We start from the raw sequence: 24,913 nt of genomic DNA on the forward strand, positions 1-24,913 counted from the left end.
GGTTCGACTGCTTATTCTTTTGCGTGCCGCTAAAACCGCCATAAAAAAGACATATTATTGCAGGAAAGCACTTTCTGGCAGTTCGGCTGCCTAAATTCACGACGTTAGTGGTTAAAATACAACTCTTGCTTTCCACCAGTTTAGAGCTGGAAATAGCCGTAGAGTAAGGAAATCAGGGAGTTTTAATTTGGGCGTCAAGCTGCACGAGCTGCTTTTGAAACGTATCGAATAAACACGGCCATGGACAAGAGGGCCCGGAGGGTGGCCGGTTTACTTTTTCTGTATATTGAATGTATACTGCACGTGTTTTAAACAGGAATAGCTTTTTTTCAAGAAGCAAAATTATGCTTCGTGACGCTTCAGTGCTTGAAGCGGCTCTGAAAGGGACTCCCAATAAAAGTGCGGTATTGGGATGTTAAAGAACGCCGCTTCACGAATATCCTTCAGGAAGAACTTTTGTAGAAGTTGAGTTATTTGCAGTCAAAACTTGAATTTGAGCTTTTTGGCAGCTTTTAGAGCACCGCGCTTAGGCACCCGTTTTGCTTTCCACGTCGTCGGTGGTGGCGTAGTCGGCATAACACGCCACCTGCCAGCGCTGGCACGTGGTGTGTGAAGAGCTGCGCTCGGATTTGGCATTACCGACTACCGTAATCGTCCGTAAATTTTTTGCCCGCTCAAAAGTTGATGCGCCTTCCTCGCGGGACGGAGCTTCCTGACCCGCCGGAGCGGCGCTGCTGCCTGGCCAAGGCAGCTGCTTAAACGGCTGGAAGTGTTCAATAAATAGCCATCTCTGAACAGCATTACGTAGGAGCGTGCAACAAAGGAGGACGTGAACGTGAAAAAGTCGCTCGAAAGAACTCGGCGACTTTCGCGGGCGATTGTTGGTCCTCTGTTGTATGTTGAAGTGTATTTTTTGGCTCATGTGTTCCTGACGAGAGAATGTAGCGTTACAGCGAGTTTATGCGCTCTCTTCAGAAGGTGGTTCATAGCCTATTTAAATAACGTGATTATACCGGACTAGTCAAAAAGTCTTATCACAAGAGTTGTCTTTTCAATTGCTTTATAGCTCATTTGTTATTCAGACATTATATATTCAGCCGTACGCAAGCCGATGAAGCTAAAGAAAGTTGTGATTTTTCTTCTCAAGAATATTATTCAGCTTTTTATCGATGGAAATAGAAGTAGAGAAAATATATCTCAAACACATCAAAACGCCGAGAGAATGGTCTCTTTCCCTCTGCGCTCAGCATTCATTTGATCTTTTGGCAGGCTGGTAGGTGACCTGGACGGGTACGATCAAGCTGGCATGATGACTGGGGAACTAACGATTGGGGGCGAGACAAAAGAAACGTGCCTGTGGGGCTACAAAGTCAGGACACAAGGTATGCGGTCTTTATCCTGTGCTTTGTATAGAAGTATTTATTGTTCCATGGTAGCGAGCGAGAGGCCTTCTTCAACGACAGTATCTGAGGCTGAAACCTTTTGCAGCGACATGAGTTCAGTGACCTCAGGCAGCTGTAACGAGATATGTGGCACGCCACCACTGAAGAGTTGGTATTACTATTGTACGTTCCGTAAGCCATCCTCAAGTAAGAGATCTCATGCTTCTGAGCCATTATGGCAGTCAGGGTGCTTCGAATGGAGGAGAAAATTCTGTAATCTGAATCTGCCAATGTCCTTTCTTGGATTTGCCGAGATTCCTAATTTAATCAAAATTCCTAAGCACACTACACACCGGAAAAACATTATACTCCATGTCTGCTTCTTAAAATTACACTGCCGTTTATTTTGTTCATGCCTTGATGCAGTGGCTTTTTGGAACCTTAGAAATTTGTGAAATAGTTCAATTACATACTTCATATTCAAATAATATAGTTCAATGCTGTTTTCAGCTGGAGAGCCCCTATCTAACTCACTCATAGATGCTATTTTCATGAAAATTGTTATGTCTAAAGCACCGGTTTCGAACGCAAAAAAAAAACAGTATTCTACTGTGGCACAAAAAAAAAGCTTTAATGTAGGCTGCCCTACAATCAATGCTAATTTTGCAGATCCATATTTCTTGACTCTTGCCCATATCTCTGCCACGCGTATGTTTTCCTTTACTGCGGCTCTAGTAGATATTCATCCCACAAAATTTGTGAGTCGTTTTAGACTTCAGCGCAATTATTGACCGAAACCAGTTTTATAGCTCTTGCTTATCCTCAGTGGCTTGCTTTCTTCATGGAATGTAATGGTTTCAGTCAGCTATAACAAAGCTGGCAATGCAATAGAAAATTCAGGCAATGCAGAAGGTGCGTCTCTTGGTTTATGGAAACGAGAACAGTAGTGCTTTAGATATAGTTAGGAAAGTTCGACACAATCTAGCAGCTAGCCGTAGATCACCAGTGACTGCACCTACCAAAAAATAACATCGGCAAGTTCACCTAAGCGATGTAACTCGTAGAACCACCAAATAAAAACATTAAGCCGACGAAATTTTCCATCGGCGCATCATCTACAACAGTGAAACGCCAGTAATTCGTAATTCACAGGAGTGTAAAAATGATCGAATTAAAAGAATGTCGAGTTATCGGGAGGATGGAAGAACTATTAAGTATCCTACAGCAACATAATCTTATTTCTTGAAAAATGTGTTGGCGTTGATGGCTTCCGGCGATAAATTTGTCTGCCAATAACAATATTTTTGCAGTTCTGCGAAATAGTGTAGCGAGCGCACATTGGCGTACCAACCAACATTTATGCCCTTGAAGACACTCAAGGCATATGCACCATCCTCCATCCGCTCTCCCCCAAACCCACTTTCCAAGAAAAATAAAATATACTCTACGCATAGGCACACCCCGTAACGTAAAACGATTACAGGGCCTTACATAACGCGACGAACGCTGACAGTGAAATCCGCGACACTATAGTTAAGTAACGCACACGAAGTGAAACCAGTGAGAAGGATGGAGCACAGTAAGAAGCGAATATCATGCCACCCTACCTTCTGGATTGATGACCATAGAGATGAGTAAGGCGACTGTTCGGTTGGACACCAGCGCCACACGTCCGAGTTGCTCATATGAAATCATCATCATTACATCTCCAGCGCCGGTGTGCATGCGAGCTGCACTGCTTCTCCTAATTAACCCAAGCGCGTCCAAATTCCTCACAATTAACGAGAATTTCGCGCCATAGAATGGTGCATACGTTAGATAGCACCAGTCGAGCTGCCGGATTCATACTGTTTTCCGAACTAACAGGAGTCAAATTAGCCAACTTTTACGTGTTGTCGAGATCATCCTATGTGTAAGACATAACTGTTAATATTTTACTTACAACATTTTCATTGCAGGCCGCATCACTGACGGTCCGGAAACACAAGAGCACCACTTTGGATATCTAGAGGTAATATATTCTAACTTGCACATGTGTTTCTAGAAGTCTATGAATATCGAGTAAATCTCAAAAGCACTATCAAGGTAGACGCCTTTAACAGATGAAGTAATACGACCGGAGCGTTGAACGAAAGGAGACACTTTCGCACTAGCTGTGCTAGACGCTCAGTGAAAAAGTGCTTTCGAACCTCACTTGTTTAGCAAAAAGAAGCACTGTGTTGTTGTCTTTTATTTTTTGTGAGGGCATTTCTTGTTGGCGCCTCAGTTTGTTTTGTTTACCCTATTTTTGCTATTCGAAACAGAGCCTGCGACTTCATAAGGAATTACCCTTTCATCGCATCTTTCTTTGTTGCCGCTGGTGTGCAGTCAACTGCGCTGAAAACGACGAATGATGTTTGATTCGCTCCATACCCTCCTGTTCTTGAGCAACTTATAGCAAATTCAATGCCCTGCCAACCGCTTCGATAGATGCCATGGCACCGAAAATGGCAGTATCTTGTACACAAAAAAGCCAGAAAGTTTTACCCTGCGCTAAGGAGAGTAATAAAGCGGCATTCCGCGTATGAAACATCATGCGGCAAAATTCGGTCTCACTTGTCACCTTTTTAATATCAACTCACTAGCAAGTGCAATCAAGAAGACGTATTTTGCGTCCATTAGCACAATCGGCACCTGTCGCTATGAGAGGGTGCGACACTGATCGATTTGTGGGTGAATCCGGTCCCATTATTCAGTGGCGCCCTTTAATCTGTTTAGGAATAAAAAGTATTCACAACGACTGTCACCGTGAAGGGAGTTGAGCTCTGTTTTTCTTGATATAAGGCTATTTCAAATTTAATAATAACGCGAAAATTAACATTGACCAAAAGTAATGAATGTTCGAAGACCATATGCTTTCTAAGTCTTGCACGGGGATCGTTAATTTAAAGGGAGCGGTAAGAATAACAACGCATTTGACGTTTGCTACTATAAAGCATCAATGGGTTACAAACTGAGCTTTCTACTACGTCCGCAATGTTCGTAAGGAGTGCAGAGCAAATTCCTGCATTCACGTTTTGCAGGTAACACACACCGAGAGAAGAACAGTGGTGCTTTCGGAAACAATTTTTGAACACTGCCGATCAAGAACAAAATACTCGCTTCAAAAATATGTGAAAGGATGCATACGCGTGGTTATCTTCTCGGACATATGTACATAATACATTTATTTCGAGGGAATTCATCGAAAATTTCTCCACCTTTTTACCTGTATTAATTTCTGTGCAATGACTCCATCTGACCTTGCCAAGTCCAAGTTTAGCCCTTTGTAGCTCAAGAGCCACACACACGTACGAATATGGCCAGCAAGCACGGGCAAATTAATGATCGTAGCAAAAAAGTCAAGCTAAAATTAAATGTAGGTCGCGTGGAAATAACAGCTTTGCAAAGGTGTTTCACAGCTTCATTTCCCTCTTATGACCTGTAACCTGGTCATATTTGGTAGCAACATATGTGGCCGTTTGGATAAAGACATGTATCAAATGCAATTATGTTTGGTGAAAAGTTTTACAACTGCCTAATATACCCCATAACACTAATGCTCGTTGCCGGCCTAGTTGGTTTTGCATTTTTGAAAAAGACTTGGTGCTACAAGTACACGCACAAACAGACAAGGAGGTCGTGGGCAGGCGCAAACTTCCAATCGCTTATTTCGAAAGTGAATCACATGTATATATAGCATCGACCTACGCCCACTTTCTAACTTTCTGTGCCTTACCATTGCTGACACTTACCGCAGAGAATTATCGTGTTTCCATAGAAAGTCAAACTCTGCCGCGTACAACTTGGTCGATGCATCGCTTTTTGCGCGTGTTATTGAAGAGCCATGCCGTTTTAGAAAATTCTGCATAATGTACTGAAATATGCGCCTGCTATTTCAGAATGGTGACATGTACCATTTGGTGCGTACGAACAACTACGGTGGACAAAATGGGTGAGCAGTGCGCACTGGTTACTGAACCAGCGAAAGTGGCTGATCTTCTTTCTGTTCAGTTTTATTAAACCACATGGATGACGGAACAGATACATTGCTACGGTTCTACTGTTACATTGTTTCTGACACCGTTGGTCTTCCATCATGAGAGCCAAGTGCTGCAAGTACAATACCACACTCATCTAAAATGTTCATTTAACGCTGAACGCTCTTTTGCGTTTTGGTTTTATGTGCTGCAATGTTCAGAGAATCAACGAGACAATATGCACCGAAAAGATGTAATTTTGCATAGCGAGGTACAAAGCTTAAGAGACTGGCTATTTCTGTTTCCTTTTACAATGCTAGACTAGGCGGTAGTGAAATGTGTCCACTGCTTTTGTTTTTCAGCATCTTGTACGGCTCTGTGAGTTCGCCGTCTTCTAAAATGCAGCCCATCACCTCTAGTCTTCTGAGGACTGAGAATATAAGGGATTCTCGGTGCGGCAAGCTCAACATTCAAAGCGGTGAGCTATCTCTTTTATCCTCGCCACAATGCAAGAGAATCCGCCTTCTGAATGAACACAAAGTGATCCCCTTAAATAAAAAAAGACAGAAATATCTAAGAATTTCTGCGTACCACAGTGGAGAAGCACCATCTGGAATGAGAAAGTGCTAAATTTCGCTTCGTAACAGGGAATTGACAGGGATAATTTCTATAATTATATCACGAATTACCCACTGGTCGTCATAACGGAAACAGAAAACAATAATAAAGGCTCCCAAAGCCTTGAAAAGGCTCGTGATTTGTGAGAACACCTCTCCTCTGATTCACCAAAAAAATTCATAAACCCCGCCTTTCTAGAGGAGCCAGTATATTGAATAGAGAAAACTAAGCAAAATTGTGATACATATCAGGCAGGTATATGGCTTTAAAGCAGCAGCTGGAGCATTATTACTGCCTTGTCGAATCTGTCCCACTTTTATGCACTCGCTCTCCGTCCGGCTCCTATCCAGCATTTCTGTGCAGTCCTGGTGCGCAGTAATCTTGTATACAATATTACTAAGAGCTGAGAGTTTTTCGCTGACTTTGATGCAATTTATTTTCCCGGTCATCGTTCTCATTCGCAAGTTTCCTGTTAACAAGAAGCCTTACCGGCCGGTAGCACGCACGTAGAGAGTAAATTCGAAGAGGGAAATAGAATTTTAGATGCTTGTCTCTGTGCCTGCAAAAAGCGCGTTCTCATTTTAATGATGAATTTTGTACCGGTATGACTGTCAAGATTCACTGTTTCATGCAATCTCTATTCATCAGCTGGGTTGTTGGGGTGGATGCAAACCTTTTACACTCAGTGTGTCTATAATGTTGTGGTGACGTGAGCGTAACATTGCTGGGTCAGCTTAGGTGATAGATTCAGCTATTGAATAAAGTTTCTCACGTGCATTCTTGTATTTGTGAACTAAGAGGTGCACAATAACTAATATACTCTTGAAAGTTTTATAGAGGACAGTTCGCTTTATTGAGGAGAGTAGTGGGGAAAGTTTTTCACTTCACTGCCTGCCCCAGGTGGTGCATGTGACCCATTGCAAGGCTCGTCCTGCTTGCACCTAGGCACCGTTACCATACCTTAAAAGCTGCCGAGCGAGATATAAAAAAAACGCCGCTCATACAGCCCCTTAACTATTACTGTCGGTGCTATTCGTTTATTCCTTGCTTCTGTGCTAAGAATTAGTTTACGCTAATTGATACATTCTCTTGTGTATAAAACATTGCCAAATCGGTGTTTTGCGATTAGCTGCAGCCTAGAGTCACATGGAATAATTTCCAGATGCATAAAGTCTCTTGTCACTGAGGTTGCCTATTTCGAGCAATGGCAGTCTATGTCCATCCTAACTGTGCAGACCGCCTTTTCTTTTGGAAACCGCGCCTTCCGCCGCTGTGTGTACTCTTCTTTGTAATAATTTAACTTCACGTCTAGAGTTACATTACTTAAGGATGGGATGGAATGGGAACTATAACGCAGGCGTAGAAGAAACATTTGGTTAGAAATGCTCTTCAGAATGTATTTCTGTACAGGTAGAGTATACAGGGAAACTTACTTTATACCTTCTAATGTTAGGTCTAAGAGGAGGGATCATCAATTGAAAATAAGCAAATGTAAGTGTCGGACCAATCTGTTACATTATTCATTTTTTATGGACACACCATGAGCGAACGGAATCAACTACCAGAGAAAATAATTTAACGCCAGAGTGAACTTCTGTATCGGGCTCTGTTGTCGGTTTTATAAAAGAGTGCGCAGAGGCTTCTTTTTTTTTGCGTTTTTGCTGTTCGTTAATTTGCCTCTTCGTTCGTTATTATTTTTTCATTGCTATACAATTGTATTTTTTCTTGTCTTTCTTTTCTGACATCGGCCCCATGCAAACAACTTCTAGCTTCCCTCACCCCCTCCTGCAATAATGCCTTCGGGCGGTGCAGCTGTTGTAAATAAATAGACAGGCTACGATTCTTATTGGGTTATTATGAAACAAGTGTTCAGTAAAGAGAAAAAGACGAAGGGTGAATTTAACGTAGAACTGAAATCAAGTACTTTCATCTACATAACATGCTTCCTGCATTGACATTTACCCCGTGATTATAGCCGGGGCTTTGAGATGGTCACGAGCAATGTCGTTTTTGAAAAAAAAAAGGTTATTTCTCTACTTCCATGTTCCTAATAATACTCCTACGTAGGCTATTTGGTATGACATTTCGTGGTCCACAGCGCGACATTTAAGAGGCGAAAATTGATAATCCGGTCAAATTACTTGCGGACTGTCAACTCATTAAATAGGTATGCACTGGCAGTGGGCAGTTCTTCTCTCGGGACTGGGTAAAAAGACTGAAAAATAATAAGCCCCAGCCAGCACCGCTTACGCATATCATTCTTACTATCAGTTGACAGTGCGCTTCTGCTTTGCCCGTCCTGGCTCTTTACACTTCGTAACTGTAGCGCTGTTAGGTCACGAAATTCCATGTTCTGTGTTGGCCCCATAAGCTTCCTGCTTTTTAGTTTTTTGTGCCTTTGACATGGTTAAAATAGTATTGCTGCATAATAATTTCACGAACAACATTCATAAACAATTGGTCAAGAATTAGATCGCTTGGCCTATGCCTGCAACGCAATGATTGTTTAGCCCGTCGCATATATCACTTGCAAATTTTCATTAAATGGCGTGTTAGACTCAGGTTGTTTGCTGAAGGAATTATGAAGTAATGCTGATTCCTTGATTACAACAAGCATGGAACAGTGATTGTGTTGAGTTAAGGAACCTGGAGCTGGCGTGCAACATGCTACCGGAATATATAAAAAAATTCTCCGGACTACATTCTGCCGAAGGAACATAAAAATGTTTCACCTTTCTAGATTTATTCACTGTGTTGCTCAGCGCCTTGAAAATATCACGGAGTCAAATGAGTCAAGGAAGCTGAAAAGTTTATTAATGACGGTAGGTTTTTTTTCCTGGCTGAGGTGTTATTTGTACCTCTGAGAGTTTATTATTATTTGTTCCTGAAATACTTATGCCAATACATGTAAAGAAATAACAATAATCCACATAGACACACTCTGTCTTGCGTTGAGGTTTTGATTACGAATTTATTTTCATGAGGTAATCGATATAGCTTTGCTTTTTAGCCTTTGTCTAGAAGTGCTTCTAGCATTCTCGTTGTTTATGCTGCCAGTGGCGTTTGCTTTTCTGATGCGCCAAATATTTTTCACCAGATGCGACTGCCTTCGCGGTGAAGGCAAAATGTCACGTGCCATCATTCACCATGACAGGCAATGGTCACTCGAACCAAGTAGAGCTTATCGCGGTCAACTTGGAATGTAGAGCCGACAAAGGTTCTGGTTTTGTCCTACATGAAAAGACGTAAGTAGAATTGAACATAAAATCTCAATTCTTCCTTAATTATCGAAAACAAACTGCAACCTGTCGGTGGTGGTGGTGGTGTAAATATACAGGCGGGATAAACCTTACAGAGGCCTGTCGGCAATTGTCCCGCCTGACTCGCTGATTTGAAATATTGCATCCCTACCACTGACCCATAAGGCCAGTGTCCTCTAAAAATTTCAATACTGACCGTGACACTAATGGGCGCTCAGTTCGGGAGCCCTTAGAGTACACGATGTGTGAGGCGTCGTACATGGAACGTTCAGTCTCCTCAGGTTCTCCAGGAGTGTCTCACGCTGAGAGCAAAAATGCGGGCGCACTAAAACGAAAGGATTCACACCACCGTACACATCACAGTGTACACACATCGGCGAGGTGGCACAGTGAATCTTGTGTAACCATACGAGCGTATAAACAGAGCTATTGCGCACTCGATACAAAAGAGTGTCTCTTTCGCGCTACAAGCCTCGCTTAACGCAAGGGAGGTGCAAAAGTGACCGAAGTTCAGAAAAGTGTTGTTCCACTAGCTGCCTAGCGAGGTTCTCGTCCTTTGGGACAGCCGCTAAAGGTGAATAAGACAGGGCTTATTGAGCAGGATGGTTTGCAGCCGTGTTACCATCGACTCCAACGTGAGATGGTAGCCACTGGAAGAAAACTTGAAATCCTTTCAACCTAGCTTCTTCAGCCAGGTCAGAACACAGAGGTTAAATTTATCATCCGGTCTTCCTCGTCGCAGGCGCTGTTGTGAAGACTCTGGGTCAGACAGAATTGCGACTCTCTGTGGTCTGCGTAAAGACAGACGTTTAAGCGACCTGGCAATGGGCAATGATTCAGCTGAAAAGCTTTGTAAGCGCCCAGCCCAAGAGACTTCGACGTCAGGCGCCATAAATGAGGCTTGGCAGAACTGTTCATGTCTGCTCACAGAGTCATCAGTGTTAACTTGTAGGTGGCCATCGCAGACGCTCTTCTGATGTTCAAGAACGAAGGATATTAATTCCGCCGGAGGCAGCGATCGTTTCGTGCGCAAGCCTAGGATGTCGAGGCGGCAGTGAATGTCATCATAAAACCATGCCGTGTTCTGCTGACACCTGCGTCACGTGAATGATCAACCGGCTGTGCTTAGGGTGCGAAGGGCTGCAGAGAAGCGACTTTGGGTCTTATCTCTTAATCGACAAAGCAGCACCTGACCTGTCCGGGTCCCTACAAGGCGAACTAATTGTTGAAAAAGTTTTTGGAGGCCTGCAGGCGTAACGGAAGGCAACGGGCTTCTTCTAAGACCTTGCTAGCAGAGGCCTGGCGTGGAACTCACAGCGCAGTCTTTGGGCCTTTCCCGTTGGTGATCTCTAGGCTTTTATGCTGGCTGTCTGATGGCGACAGAAACGGCAGAGAGTGAAGAATTCTGCTGGTGCCAATAGCTGAGTGCAGTTTTAACATTGTTCAAGGGCCACTGCCCCACGTCGCACCTGCAAAACGTTTCAGTACGCTTAGCCTTGACAGCGAGGAAGAAACGATGCTGTACGTCGCTCTCTTCCACGTCAGACCTGAGTCAAGGATGACACCCAGGTGCCTTGCATGGCATGCCTGACGAACCTCGGTTCCTTGTATTCGTACATCTAAGCGCGTGAACGAAGTATTTCGCCCAGGAACAGCACGAATTAGGGCTTCTCTGCTGAGAGGGAGAGACTTAACGAGGCCAAATGGGACAGTACTGCAGAGACATCCTGCTGCGCTATCACCGCGAGACACTTATGCTGGTAACCGGATAAGCACACGCTGATATCATCAGCGATAATGCACATTCGCAGTGGTGTACGGCCACATGGCAGGGCGTCCGCCAGAGCTGCCATGGCAATGTTAAACAACCACGGCGATAGCACGCTTCTTTGCGGCACACGTAGAGACAGTGTACTTGCGCTGCTCAGTGTCCTTCCAAGGTGGAGGGGGGTGGTGGTGTGACATTTTTATTCGAACATCCTTTCTGTTAGGCGTTCAGTACATACTGGGCCAAGGCGACGAGGGCACGTTGCAGTCTCAGATCCAGGGAGGCGAGCCAGATGGGCCACGGTGGGGGTGGGGGGAAAGGATAGGCGGGGGACTGGAAGGCTGCGTGACACTGTGTAAGGCAGTGTTCTATGTCTGCATATGTGTGTGGACAATTTGGGCACTGAGGTGTGGAAGTGTACCAGTATAGGTAAAGTTTGGCTGGTGTATGTAGGAGATTAAACTGTATTCGGCGAAGAATGCGAGCTTCACGGATCGATAAGGATGGGTGCGGTGGTGGTAAATCAGCTAAATCCAATTTTTGCTGCGCGTAGTATTCGTCGACAGTACGTTTGTAAGCCCTGACCGTCTGCTCCGTCGGTGGGCTCGTCCATGGGATCCCCGGCGCCCGGTGTATAGTTTCGCAGGCAAGCTGGTGAGCCAGCTCATTGCCGGGGATGCCCATGTGACCAGGGATCCACCGAAGGGTCACCGGTCGTGGGCTTAATGCTAAGAGGGCGGCATCTAAGGCCGATCGAGTAGGGAAAGGGAGGGGTCTTTCATGGAAGGCACGCAGAGCTGCCTGCGAGTCTATATAGACAACGTATTGGGGGCTGGGGGGTAGGGTGGCAAAGTGTGAGATGGCATCGGCGATCCTGTGTATTTCTAGGGCGAGCGTGGAGGGTGGGGAGGTGTATGGACCGGTTGTGTGAGTGCTGGTTGTAGAGAGGGAAGGGTGGAGGAAGAAGGCTGCTGTGGAGCCCGCGGTTTCCGTGAGACAGGCGTCTGTGTAGGCCACCGCCGCAGCGTCCAAAGGTGGCTTGTGGTTGTATGCGTATGCCTGGCGACGGCCTGCGTGTGTGTGTTCGGACATGTTGCGCGGAATGGGTGCGAGGCGGAGGTTAGGGGGATAGATCCGAGACTGCGGTGGGTCTGGGAAAGAGATGGGTGCGTAGGGAGTCTGGGAAAGTATCCACCGTCCAGCTGGTGTACGTGACAGGCGGATGATTTGTCTCTCCCGGTGCAGGTTCCAAGGTGGAATTGCATACTATGATCGTAGAGAAATTTTTGAACGAAGCGTAGAATGCGCCTTGTCGTCTTCATACGATATAGCTGAGTTAGAATGGCTTGTGGTAGGACACAGTTGTGAGCTTTCGACACGTCCAGGAATAAGGGAGAGGTTGAGAGGCCTTAGCTCTTGCGTTGCTCAATGTGGCTGACTAAATCCAAAATGCTGTCCTGCCCGCTGAGCCGAGAGCGGAACCCAGTCATACATGTTGGCACGAGCCGTTGTGTTTAAGTCCACCAGGACAACCGGTTGTAAATCAGACTCTTCATTAACTTAAAGACGTACGAGGTGAGCGACTCCTGTCTTTACGAAGAAAGATCCGGTGCGCCTTCCTGGGGTTTCAAAAGAGGTACCACCCATGCTGTCAACCAGGCTGGTAGCATGCCTGACATTCCTCAAATTTCGTTAAAGGAACCGAGCAGATCGCGCAGACTTACCTCCGGAGGGCTTCGAAGCATTTGGTTGGACACTCCACCAGGGCACACTGCGCGCTGTTTCCGCAATCCCACAAGGGCAGTCCGCAACTCACTCATTGTGAAGAGAGTATCCATGGCAGTCGGCGTCAAGTGCAGGCAAATAGTGGCAGAGGAACGTTATAGTCATGAAGTGTAAGCATTGGCGTATTCTTCGGCGATGAATGTAAGACTTTGGTTCAAATGTAATGCCAGGGTCTGGAAGGCATTAAATTGACGAGATTTTCAGAAGTGGTTCACTGTTGGCCAGATTAGTGAAATTGGCGTGAAATCCATTGTTCTCTTCTATTGAGCCGAATTTAGCCGATTGAACGGGGTTTTGCAAGATTGACTACCGTTGCTCCACATGAGTCCCCGCTGTGCCCTTCGTTTCGCAGCGCAGAGGTTTTTAACTTTGAGGTCTGGCATTTGGACGGATGCAGGTAGCTTTAGCGACGCAGTTGCCGTGACTCCTCTTCATGTCGGCGAAGATGCCATCACAAAACGACTTAAGCTTATCCCCATATTGAGCGTAATTAATCACATCTCTAACCCTTAATTTCCTGACGCAAGTAACGTCAATAAAGATGGGGTAGTGATGACTGTTCATTCTATCAGGAAAGGTCGCCCACGATAGCAACAAATCCTTAGAGCACATGCTGATGTCTATGGCGCTGTATAAAGATTGTGGAGAGAAGAAAGTTGGCAACCCATCATTTGCGATAGACAGCACTGGGGGATTCAGAAAATCCACAAGCTTTCTACCACGAACGCATGTATCCTTGCCTCCCTAAATGGGGTTGTGAGCGTTGAAATCTTCATAAATAAGATAGGGGTCCGGGCAGCGATCATATAGGCTCTTTAAAAGAACTTTAGTCCAGCCTTGACTCGTGGGCGCACGTAGACCGACGCCACGGAGAGATCTATGCTCCCCAGGTGAGCCTGGACTGCGAAAACTTCAATACGTTCTATGCAGAGGTCTGCACATGAAGCGCAATGTGTGAGACGTCTCGCCGCATATACCAGGTGTCCCAGCTAAATGTAACCAAGCTTTTAAAAAACACGAGGTGTCCTAGCCGTCTGAAACCAAATGGGGGTTGTTTACAGTAGCGTGACCTAGTCTGCAGTATTTTTTTCGTTCTTCAAGGTTGGATAATTAGTTAAGCTTAATTAACTAACTTTTTAATTATTGACATGAGGAACAAAGTGTCAATGGAAAAGTTGTAGCTCGCTTTGAGAAAGAGCTTACTGAGACATTTGCAGCAAAGTAATATTTACGTAAAGTAATTTTTTTACCGGCCTTTAACCATAACCCGCACAATGAGAAAAGGCTTCGACATGACAACTGTGCCACTTCAACGTCCCAAGAGGCGCTTAAAGAATAAAATCCATTTTTTCTGAAGTCCTCTCCTCGATGAGACTTTGGGTGTACATTGGGGCAGAGAAGTGAATGAGCAGCTGGTCACGTGACAACTTTCTTTTAACACCAATAAATGAAACTACGTAAATCGTAACTTGACGAAAACAGCACTACTAGCGGTTTTTCGAGCTGATCTAAAATTTTTGCATTGGCACTTTCTTCCTGAAGTTAATGATTAAAAAGTTTGCGAATTAAACTTAACTAATTAATTAACTTTGAAAAGAGAAAAAATACTCGAGACTAGGCCACGCGACTAAGAACAACCCTGGGTTAGTTTCACTGGACTAAGGCACTTCGCCTTTTTTAAAAGTTTGGTTACATTTAGCTGGGACACCCGGTATACAGCAACACATCCATTAGAAAACTTTGGTAATGTGTGGTTGTTGTGGGTTACATATCCCGGGATATCAGCTTCCCTTAGTTCCAAAATAGGTACGGGAGACTCTTTGAAACAAAAAGAGCTCAGCTGGACATGGGCCAAGGCCAGCACAGTTTCGCTGCATGACAACTGGGGTCCTACAGGGTTTTCCCGATGCAACGCATTTTCCGAGATTCATCTTACGCGAGGAGGTCTTGTGCTGACGAACCTAGTATAACGGACACGAAAGCAAGCAATGCTGCAAGAAGGCGCTCCGAAGTACCAGATGGCATCGTTTCAAAATGCGTATGCTGAGCTACAAGTAGAACGCAGATAACTCCACTTGTGTCTTCCCCTTCCCCTAAAATGTCTCGTTTCCGCGAGCTCTGCAGCGCGGCCATGTAGGAGGAGCGCTTTCGCGTGCTCGTGGGAGCATTGCTAGGGCAAAACTCCATTTGACTCTGCTAGTGTTGGTCCTGGGGTCCTGTAAACGTAAAGCGGGACCAGTACCCTCACTAGCCTGTAGATGCCATGTTTTTCTTCCGCTTGGCAGCATCAGCATGTTTCTGCAGCGCAGAGGACGAGGCCGGATACTGGTGCTGAGTTGGCATAGAAGTGGTTTTCGGCCCGTAAATTAAAGTGGGCTTTCTTTTTATTGCACCTGCGCGAGAAGGGCCAGGGCTGAAACCGGCAGGGTGATTACTTTGGAAGTTAGCGCAAGACGCTCCTTCCTTGCAGTTGTGAAAATTGTGGGGCCCTGCACACTTCTTAGAGCACTGATCGCCACGCTTGGCGATACGGCCAAAACGTTGTCATTTGTACAATCTTGGTGGTGGCTGAGTGCAGTCGAGAAGGTCATGCCTCCTGAAGCCTAAGTTTATCTTCTCCGATCGCTCTATATCTGGCGAAAAAGGCATGACTGCCGAGCTCGTAGGTGTGTTTTTCACTTGTCTTCTATTTTCACTTTTCGTAAGATACGCCGAGCATGTATGACGCCTCATCTGGTATTCAGTTCCTTGTCTGGATACGATGTTGGGACTTTTTGATGAGGCAAGTATTTTGCTGGTACGCAGAGGGAATTTGGGAACTTACCTCGGTACCACAAATGTATCGACACTGAAGAAGAGAGCTGACATGATCTTCCGAAGCCCTATTGACCAGAACACACTGGGCGGTAAATCGGGTGCGATTACGTGTAACCCTAAGAGTACTTTCAGTGGAAGGAGAGAGCTGTATTGGATTGATATATCGCATGTCTTTCTTGGCGCCAGACGGTTCGAGGAGTGCCGGTATGCAAACCCACCGACCTTCACGTCGGCTCACCAGTTTGACGTCCTTCGTTTGTAGCGACAGCTGCATTGGCCACGAACTTGCGATTTCGCTGTGGCGGTGCTCCGGGGAGGCACAGAGACCGACCTTGAGCCGTTGCCTAGCAACCGCCGCAGCTGACGGACGCCGCGCCATCTGGCATGACGTCACACCGCGCGCCTCGTCGTTGCGCTCGCCTCCGCTCGCTTCGCGAGCTGTGCCGCATGCCTGATAACATGTCGGAGGATTGAAAAGGAGAGCTCGCGTGCGCCGCAACCGCAGCTGAGGCGGCATTGTGGCAGAATATCTCAAGCGGAAAAGGGCGGCGGATGCTTCCAACGTCTCCGCGTCGACATCGGCCACTGGTTCGGTTACCTTTCGCTCCGTGTAAGCCGGCTCAGCCGAGCTGAGCCACAGTCATTTTTTTTTAACTTCGTCCATGTTGGCGGTGGCTTCAGCGCCGCCAACAGCCGCCGAGGCATCGTCAGACGACGTATCGCTGTCCTCTTGCTCCTCCGCAGCGTCTGACCACTTGGCAGGCTCCTCTCTGAGCAGGTCACTGTACACAGCTTTCTTCAACAGCAGAGTTAGCGCGGTGGTCTTCAGAGCACCATTACTAACCTGCTGCTGGCCGCAATTCGACGTGAAGAGCACGGCCGTGCTCTTCGACGCCCTATACGGACTATAAAGATGGCTTGCGGAGGAGATGCTTCCACAACAACGTGGAACACTGTAAAATGAAGGAAACTCAGGAGCAGAAGAGACACTCAGCTGGTCAAGATTGAGCTTAGTCTCCCTCCCCCTCTCGTTCTCGGTTCCGCTTTCCAAATACCAAGGTGTGAACATAAACTCTCGTGAAGTACATTTTTACAGCGGGGAGTTGTTTACGAACGCAATTTTTAACACATCATAACATGGGTCCAATGAAATCAATATGCCATGTGATGCCTCCTCGTGACGGCTATAGTTTTCTACTAGTTATCTTCAAAAACGCGAGATTCATTGGTTTTCTACGGCAATTATAATTACTTGGTGTGAGCACAGGACAAACTTCAAAATCAAGATTTTGGTAGAGGTCAAAAAAGTTGTACCACTCCCATCAATACGTTCATAACAGTATCTACCATTGTTCCAGAGTTGCCTCACAATTATAAGGAATGAACAAGAAAGGTGCACTTGTTTCTGTTTTTTAGCATGACCGGGCATAAGGTTTTCTTCGAGAAAAACCTGTACCAGTCGTGCTCAAAACATCTCGATAGTGGTTTCCTAGAAAGAGCAAACACCCGGTTATGTTAACGTTTTAACCGAGATAGTTTATAGTAAGCATTGCAGAACTTAACTCATTGAAAAAAGAATGTCAGGAAGTAGCACGAGGCATGTGCGCTGTTAATTTAGAAAGAGAGAGAAATTAGTCGCTTCAAAAAGTAATACCCAAAAAATACGTTGTTGCGAGAAAGCCTTTCTAATGTATGTGTGAGACATATGCAGTTCAAAAAAGCTTCATAACAAATTCCTCTAGACGAATCCATGCACATTCATACGAATGCGTGCGAGCGCTTAACTAGCCAGTTGTTTTAAGCGAAGATTTTTAATGTGCGCCTTGCAAGCCACGAAGTCGCGTGGTAATCCTTCTGAGCAGTCCATTATTACAAACATCCAAGATGATACAGACATAATAGCTTAAAAAGTAATTAAGCTTTCATGGGGAAAATCCTCCTATACGTGCAGCGAAAGTAGTTCAGAAAATAAAAAAAAATATTTTCTGCCGCATAAACTATTTTGTGTCACTTTATTCACTGTATTCGAATGCATACTAAAGAATTACGCCAGTAGCGCTGTTACAGGATGTCTGTAGACATTACACGTAGTCGTGGAGTGGGTGTAAGAGGCGCGGATGTACTGCTCCGATGGACGCATCTGCGGCTTGGATTCAATTCCTGGACTTTTGTTGCAGGCAAGAGCCAACTACAAACATGGCCGCTGAAGAATTCAGGCACAAGGTTCTGGACGGTGAGTTTTCTAACGACTTAATTTATGCTCACTTCTAACTTCTTCCCCTTTGGTATACTGTCGACCTTTCTCTACACTGTGACCGGCATCCCGACGTTCAGTGTATTGAGCGCCGCTGACTCCAACATCCTGTGTATTTACTGCTATTTTCCAGGGTACCTTGAGAGCATTGATAGAAGAGCGTGGAACCATTTTTGTGCACGTGTTCACATCACACACACACGAATTTAATCGTCTTTTGCATGGACACAACAAAGGCAGTAAAATATGAATCAGATTGAGATAAGATCAAGTGTTTATTTGTACATAGAAGCTTGTTGCATAGGTGAAAATACGGAAAGAGGTCCCAAAGCTCATGGCTGCGCCGCGACTTGTTGTTACTGCTAACGTGAAAAAAAAACATGTGAAAAGCACAACAACAGCGAAAATGAACGGGTTGCTAATTAGTGCTGCGAATGACATTTATAAATAAGCTAAGTGTTAATACCAAGAGCAATTGATGTTTTGAAAAGAGTTATACGATAATATTTTGATAATTCAGGTGTACTACAACCAAACACGTTAAAATAAATACAATGCATTCAGTGCAGTAATACAAGAACACTAATTGTGGCTAAAAGAACATCTTGCGCTCAACAGGAATAAAATATAGATAAACACTGTAAGCGTAACTATAAAATTGTAGCTAATAGACAGCTTTCAAGCTTTAGTGATATACTTGCTAGGTGTTTTTTTTAATGCGTGAAAATATGAATATTGCTTAGTTATAGCTGGTGAACTGTTCCACTGGGACAGAGCAGAAAAGTAATGGCGCTGTGCTCACATTAATTTGTGCTAACAGCTGGTAGCAGAAAATTATGTGTGGCGAAACCTGTTAGGTTCGGATAAATAAGAGCACCTCTGCTAAACACGACACCGCTCAAAACGCGGATCGTCCAACAGCTGTAGTAGTCGTAACGCCGCTGCCAAAAATGCATTACAACTGCACTAGCTAAACAACTATGAAGATACCGTTTTCGGCTAGAAAGTTGTTCCCGGATGAAAACACATTTTTAAAAAGGACATGTATTAATGTGTAAAAATTTTAGATCCATCTTGCTTATTTATATTCTATGTCGGCAATTCAACCTGTTACTCTGAGCACGAGTTTAAAAAAGAAATAGTGCTCTAGAAGTGCCCTACATATAGCAACGCGTTTTGTTTCATTTCATCGAGAGCATCAATTTGACGTTTACCTTTGGGGCGTTTCTTTAGCTATGATACCTCGGGAACCCAAAGAACCCAAAACAGGCTCTCGACTTTCGCGCGTTGTTGTTGCATGCGAAACAAAAAAACCTGTAGCGCAGCTTAACGCAAAAGACAAAGAAACACACAGAAAGAACAAGAACCCTAACTTCCAACCTATTTATTTTTCCGAATTTGCAAACATGACGAATGTCGTAGAAATGCGAGCTCTTTAATACGCAGGCGTATTGATGAAGTGCTAGCAGATGTGCGTCCTGATCTATGTGTCTTTTCAGCTTCACACAACCGGTTATTAATGAAACTAGCACTGCTTAATATTAACCCTCTTGTCATTGCATGGGTTAAAGATTTTCTCTTTTCCAGGTCTCAATTTACAACTGTCAATAACCACAATTCGTCTTTCAGCCAAGTACACTCTGGCGTCCCACAAGGAAGTGTGCTTGGCCCCTTACTTTTCCTAATATTTATCAACGATTTACCGGATTCCATTTCTTCCCATATCAGACTTTTTGCTGATGATTGTGTAATTTATCGCAAAATTTATTCTAACACCGATTGCCAATTCCTTCAATCTGACCTGGATTCAGTAACTGCATGGTGCTCAACCTGGCTTATGCAACTTAATCATTCAAAAACTAAATTGATGTCTTTTACTAACCGAATGTCTCGAATTCAAACAGCATACTCCTTAAATAATACCTCACTCGAGCTAGTCACCACGTATAAGTACTTAGGACTTCACCTTCATTCAGACTTAGCATGGAACCACACATATTAACCTTATGCTTCATCTGCTAATCGGTCATTAGGTCTCTTAAAACATAACCTAAAGCATGCTCCTCCTCACCTCCGTGCTCATGCCTATACCACTCTAATTCGACCTAAAATTCAATATGCCTCGGCTATTTGGGACCCTTACAAATCTTACCTAATAAATAACATTGAATCATTGCAGAACCGCGCCGTTCGTTTTATTTACTCCGATTATTCACGTAACACCAGCGTCCACAGCCTTAAAGAAACGCGCAGGTCTCCAGGATTTATGTCTCCGCCGTAAAATTGCACGACTGTCACTTTTTCATAAACTTTATCATCATCCATCACTTCATAACGACTTTTTTTCTTTGCCTACTTCGATTTTTGACCGCCGCGATCATCCCTTTAAAGTTAGACGTTTCACGTGCAGAACATTTATCTATGCGCATTCATTCTTACCACGCACAATATCTGACTGGAACACTCTGCCTTCACATATCGCAACCACCACTGATTTTGATAAATATTTTAAACTTATATCTTCAATAACTACTGCTTAACTCTTCGCATACATTGTTATTTTATTTGTTCATGGCTTCCTTTTTTGCAGGGTTTGTGACTAAAAAGATTCATTGTATTAGTGTTCTGTTTGTATAATTTTAATAATGCAGTAATCTTCGTTCTTTGCCGCGCTGCCATTCTTTTGATTCTTTTGCTTACTTATATGTCATGCAAAGTGTCTTATTTGTGCTTTTGATTGATTCTTTTGCTTACTTATTTCATCCAGTGTGTCTTATTTGTGCTTTTGTCGTTTGTTTTATATTTGTGGTTTTTCTTCTATTCTGTTCAATTGCCTGTGCCCCCCCCCCCTATGTAATACCCTCTCGAGGGCCTTTAGGGGTATTCTGTATAAATAAATAAAAAATAAATTTCTCTCGTTATCCTACTTTTGGTTCTGCTTATTACAACACATTTCTCAAAAAGTGACTGACAATTACTTGACTCTTATAATAAACAGCGATCGACTAGCGATCTTCTTCACTCATTGTTGACGTTAAGAGCACGCTCCGTTAGTAGCTAATTGAAACTACTCTCAATCTGCTCAACTTACTGCTCTCAACATGAAAAAAAGAATTTGAGGCATGGCACCTTCATCACAACTTACGTACTGTTTTAATGCCTTATTGTGAATCCACGCACTTTTATGTAATCAGCTTTTCCTACCTTGCGCCGCCGCGGTGGCTCAGTGGCTATGGTGCTCGGCTGCTGGCCCGAATGACGCGGGTTCGATCCCGGCCGCGGCGGCTGAATTTCTTTGGAGGAGAAATTCGAGGCCCGTGTTCTGAGCGATGTCAGTGCACGTTAAAGAACCCCAGGTGGTCGAAATTTCCGGAGCCCTCCACTACGGCGTCTCTCATAGCCTTAGTCGCTTTGGGCCGTTAAACCCCATAAACCAAACCAAACCTACCTTGCAAAGCACGGCAAGTTTCGTCAGGGCCCTGACCACGACAGTTGCATTCGCCCGTTGGCCAAATCATTGCAACTTGTGGGAAATCTTTTGGATGTATGGCGGCACTACAAAGCGTTGCTTTTCGCCAAGCAACGCATGTGGATTCCATTAAGTTTTTTATTTCATCTTCTCACCTTCTTGAGAATCTGTTCGGCCGCTGGGTCCTCAGTATGAGCGAGGTAGCCCGCATTAGTCAGCCTCTTCGACTGATGTTGAAGGCTTACGCTCGTCATGTGTACCCAGGATTTCTGGGGAGCATTCTGAAAACACATGTTAACAATGGGTCTTTTCTCTGTTTTAGAGCGCGCTGAGCGGTTTGACAAATCAAGGATATTACTTCACAGCTGGCAGGCCCCCCAATATCGATTAGTGTGAAAAGTGAAGTTAAGGTCTGAAGATCTGGCGGTATCAGTTATGGGCAGCTCAGGTTTCAAAACTAGAAAATCAAAATTAAGCTTAAATGCTTAGTCTTTGATTAGAGTGAACCGGAGCCGACCTTAAGAAAGAATAAGAAATCATGAACAATATTAAAAATTTTAGTTATGCTCATAGTCTTCGAGAGACCGACAGTAGGCTTGTCAATTATATATAAACGCAGGTTACATGAAGCTGAGGCTGTGCACTACCCTCTAAAAAGCCTTGTTTATAAAGCAGAGAGTTGCTACTGCATTTAACGAAAGTTGACTGAAAAAACGTTAAAAGCTCTAAAGAGCTGCTCTCTGATACATCCGACAGGTTTTGGAACGCAATACAACGTTACTCATCAATACACTGATCTGCACAGTACAGCACAGTACACTGATCCTGCTCGCTCCTCTGGTAACATCTTGCGATGTCACGGCGCATAAATATGTCGCTTCGAAAAAATAAAACTCTTAGAAGCCAGCGCACACTCTGGTCGTGGATGTTACTTTAGTTTCGTTTTCTGCTGCGCAGCAGGAGTATTTATTATGTCTTCGTCTTGTTCGCTGCAGGGTCTTGAACATTGCTTCCTGTGCTTTCTAGTTGACCAGAAATTCCGTTTGAGATGTGTAGGAAACTCCACGCTACGCCAATTGGAGGCGTGTAAGCAAGAAGCTAGTTCTGCTTTATATGTTCCCGCTGTTGTAAATCCAAGCTCCGATGCCAGCACGTGCGTTATTTTAAAAATATTTCTGTGTATTAATTGGAGCTAAGAGCAGCCTGTTTCAAAAATCACACTTAATTGTCGTTTTAAGATTAGCTTACGCTCAATAGACATATTAATAATGAGCTATCAAGAATATATGATTCACTTCCATTCTTTGAATGTAGTTAAAAGTATAAAGGGTAATTTTCGTACCCGTTTAAGAAAGCTCTTTCCCATGAAAATGCCTGCAATATTGTTCTTACTTCCTGTACTTAAACATGACCTTTGAAAGCATGAAAAAAAAATATGTAGTTAGGTTGGCTAGTGGGATTGCGATCTAGTTGCTGCCACATACACAATTTCTGTGCACTAGCTGTGCCCTTCGGCTTTCATGATGATACTGGCAGCCATCCAGTAGGACAGGAGCCTTAAGATAGCGCGAATAAAATGTCATGTCATGTCAGACAGTGCCACTGGCCTTTGTTGTATTTGCTTCGTCTCTTAATCAAATTGCTGGAAATGGTGCTTTCCGGTATTAGAATGCATCATCTACTTGCCGGGTGTTCGTGTGTATTTTAAGAGTTTATTACTGACTTAGTTCCTTGTTTCACAAAAATAAAATATCATGTGGCACAACAAATACGTCAGCCTTCCACGGAAAGAAGACTTCGTTTAAATGAAAACTCATCCTGCACTTTATGCATATACGCTTGGATGCTTCTGTATATCAGGCTGTGAAAACGACCTCTAGTGCCCATCACGCAGCGACGCTAGAGTAGCCGCTTAGGCTCTTCGCTGCTTTGGGGAGCGTTGGTGCCTCTCTTATGGAAAACAGAGCCATATGCGACATTTTTAAACGTGGTTTTTCGCTATTATAAGAAATGTTATCGTGTGGTTTGTAGTATAACTTATATTTGTTAGAATGCGAATTCTACTCTTTATTTTATCATTACATCAACCTTTTAAGTTTCACCCTCCTGCTTTCAATAGAATTACGGGGCTTTGAGCTTTGATTTATTTAGTGTGCTTCCAGACCTGGCAATGTGGTCCCGAATGACTGTGTATTTGCCCTTATGAACGTTTTCGTAGTCGCGCCTAACGAAGCTTGCATTGCCCCTATTTTGCCATGTTATGAGATCTACGCACTAATTCTAACTCTTCATACGCAGAGAAAGATGTGCCCGTGGTGGCTCCGCTAGTGTCGGATATTCAAGACACGTGCAGCAAGATTCCCGAACTCACTGGCGGAAAAGGATCGTCTCTTGCCGTGCTGCAATCCATCGCTACACAACTCAAGACGGTGAGGAAAAGACAACTGCGAATACATAAGGCAACGTAGGTTTCCAGCCACGTAGCGGAAACATGACAACAATTGTTTGCAACATTCCAGTGTGTCATGAATATGGTTTCAGGTGCGAAATTTGGGCTATTTTTGATTTTTCAAAACCCTATATATCGTCCACAGCGTCCCCTTTATTGTATATTCTTCTACCCATGGAAAGCGTACGCTCTTTTGGAGACAATACTACAAAGTTCATAACCGTATTCTGCGTGACGCCCCAGAGGAGTGCGCCAGATTACATCCACGGTGGCTTTGTAAAAAAATTTTAATGCCGGGTTCTTCCTACCTACGTTCCTGTTGGGGCCATAGTGTTGCTCAGCAGCAAATTTCCTGTACCGTCTTCATCTAGTTTACGGTTGGTTTATGAGGTTTAACGTCCCAAAGCGACTCAGGCTATGAGAGACGCCTTAGTGAAGGACTCCGGAAATTCCGACCACCTAGGGTTCCTTAACGTACACTGACAACGCACAGTACATGGGCTTCTGGAATTTAGCCTCCATAGAAATTCAACCGCCGCGGCCGGGATCGAACCCGCGTATTTCGGGTCAGCAGCCGAGCACCATAACCACTTAGTCACGGCGGCGGCTATCATCATCTAGCATCGCTGAAAATAATTTCGAAAGCCCAGAACGCAGGCTCTTTTCCTCATTTTATCACTAGTGTCAAGTATCGTAACGCGCAGGTGCACGCACCCATCATACGCTTATGATCAAACATTACAGATCACTGCGGCGACCCGCACTGGGCGATTGCGAAAGCATTGACGGCTCTTCCACACTTGTCGCCTCTCACACAACCTGATACTGCACCATTCGACTCAAACGCAAGGTACGCGCGCATTCGTCGGCGGCAAGACAATGACCGGCACAAACCGGAAGCACCCGAAGCAGAGGCAATGTGCACGAACTTTTTAGAAGGTTCTTCCATCTCGTCACTGCTCACCCCATCGTGGCGCCACCCTCTCCTCTGGCGTCACGGTGACCTCATTTCAACGAGACGGCATGACGTCACGTGTTACCATGACAACCACGTTGTTCGCCGCCTCTGCATTTACAGAAATTGTGTCACTTGGCTCTAATTGCCTCTCTCTA

The 24,913-nt window shown here is 44.6% G+C and overlaps 1 protein-coding gene across 1 annotated transcript in view; it reads left to right on the forward strand.

Annotated features, from left to right (window-relative positions):
- Nucleotides 1–24,913, forward strand: part of LOC149361145 (uncharacterized) — a 157,956-nt gene that overhangs the window by 38,994 nt on the left and 94,049 nt on the right. Inside the window, exons 6-12 of the mRNA XM_089572591.1 lie at nt 1,270–1,382; nt 3,341–3,393; nt 5,303–5,355; nt 5,743–5,858; nt 9,096–9,243; nt 17,806–17,861; nt 23,650–23,780. Of these exons, the coding sequence (XP_089428717.1) occupies nt 1,270–1,382; nt 3,341–3,393; nt 5,303–5,355; nt 5,743–5,858; nt 9,096–9,243; nt 17,806–17,861; nt 23,650–23,780 (670 nt within the window). The remainder of the gene's footprint in view (nt 1–1,269; nt 1,383–3,340; nt 3,394–5,302; nt 5,356–5,742; nt 5,859–9,095; nt 9,244–17,805; nt 17,862–23,649; nt 23,781–24,913) is intronic.

Source organism: Amblyomma mixtum, chromosome 2 (assembly GCF_055824585.1).
Source record: "Amblyomma mixtum isolate Tamu chromosome 2, ASM5582458v1, whole genome shotgun sequence".
NCBI classification, from domain to species: Eukaryota; Metazoa; Arthropoda; class Arachnida; order Ixodida; family Ixodidae; genus Amblyomma; species Amblyomma mixtum.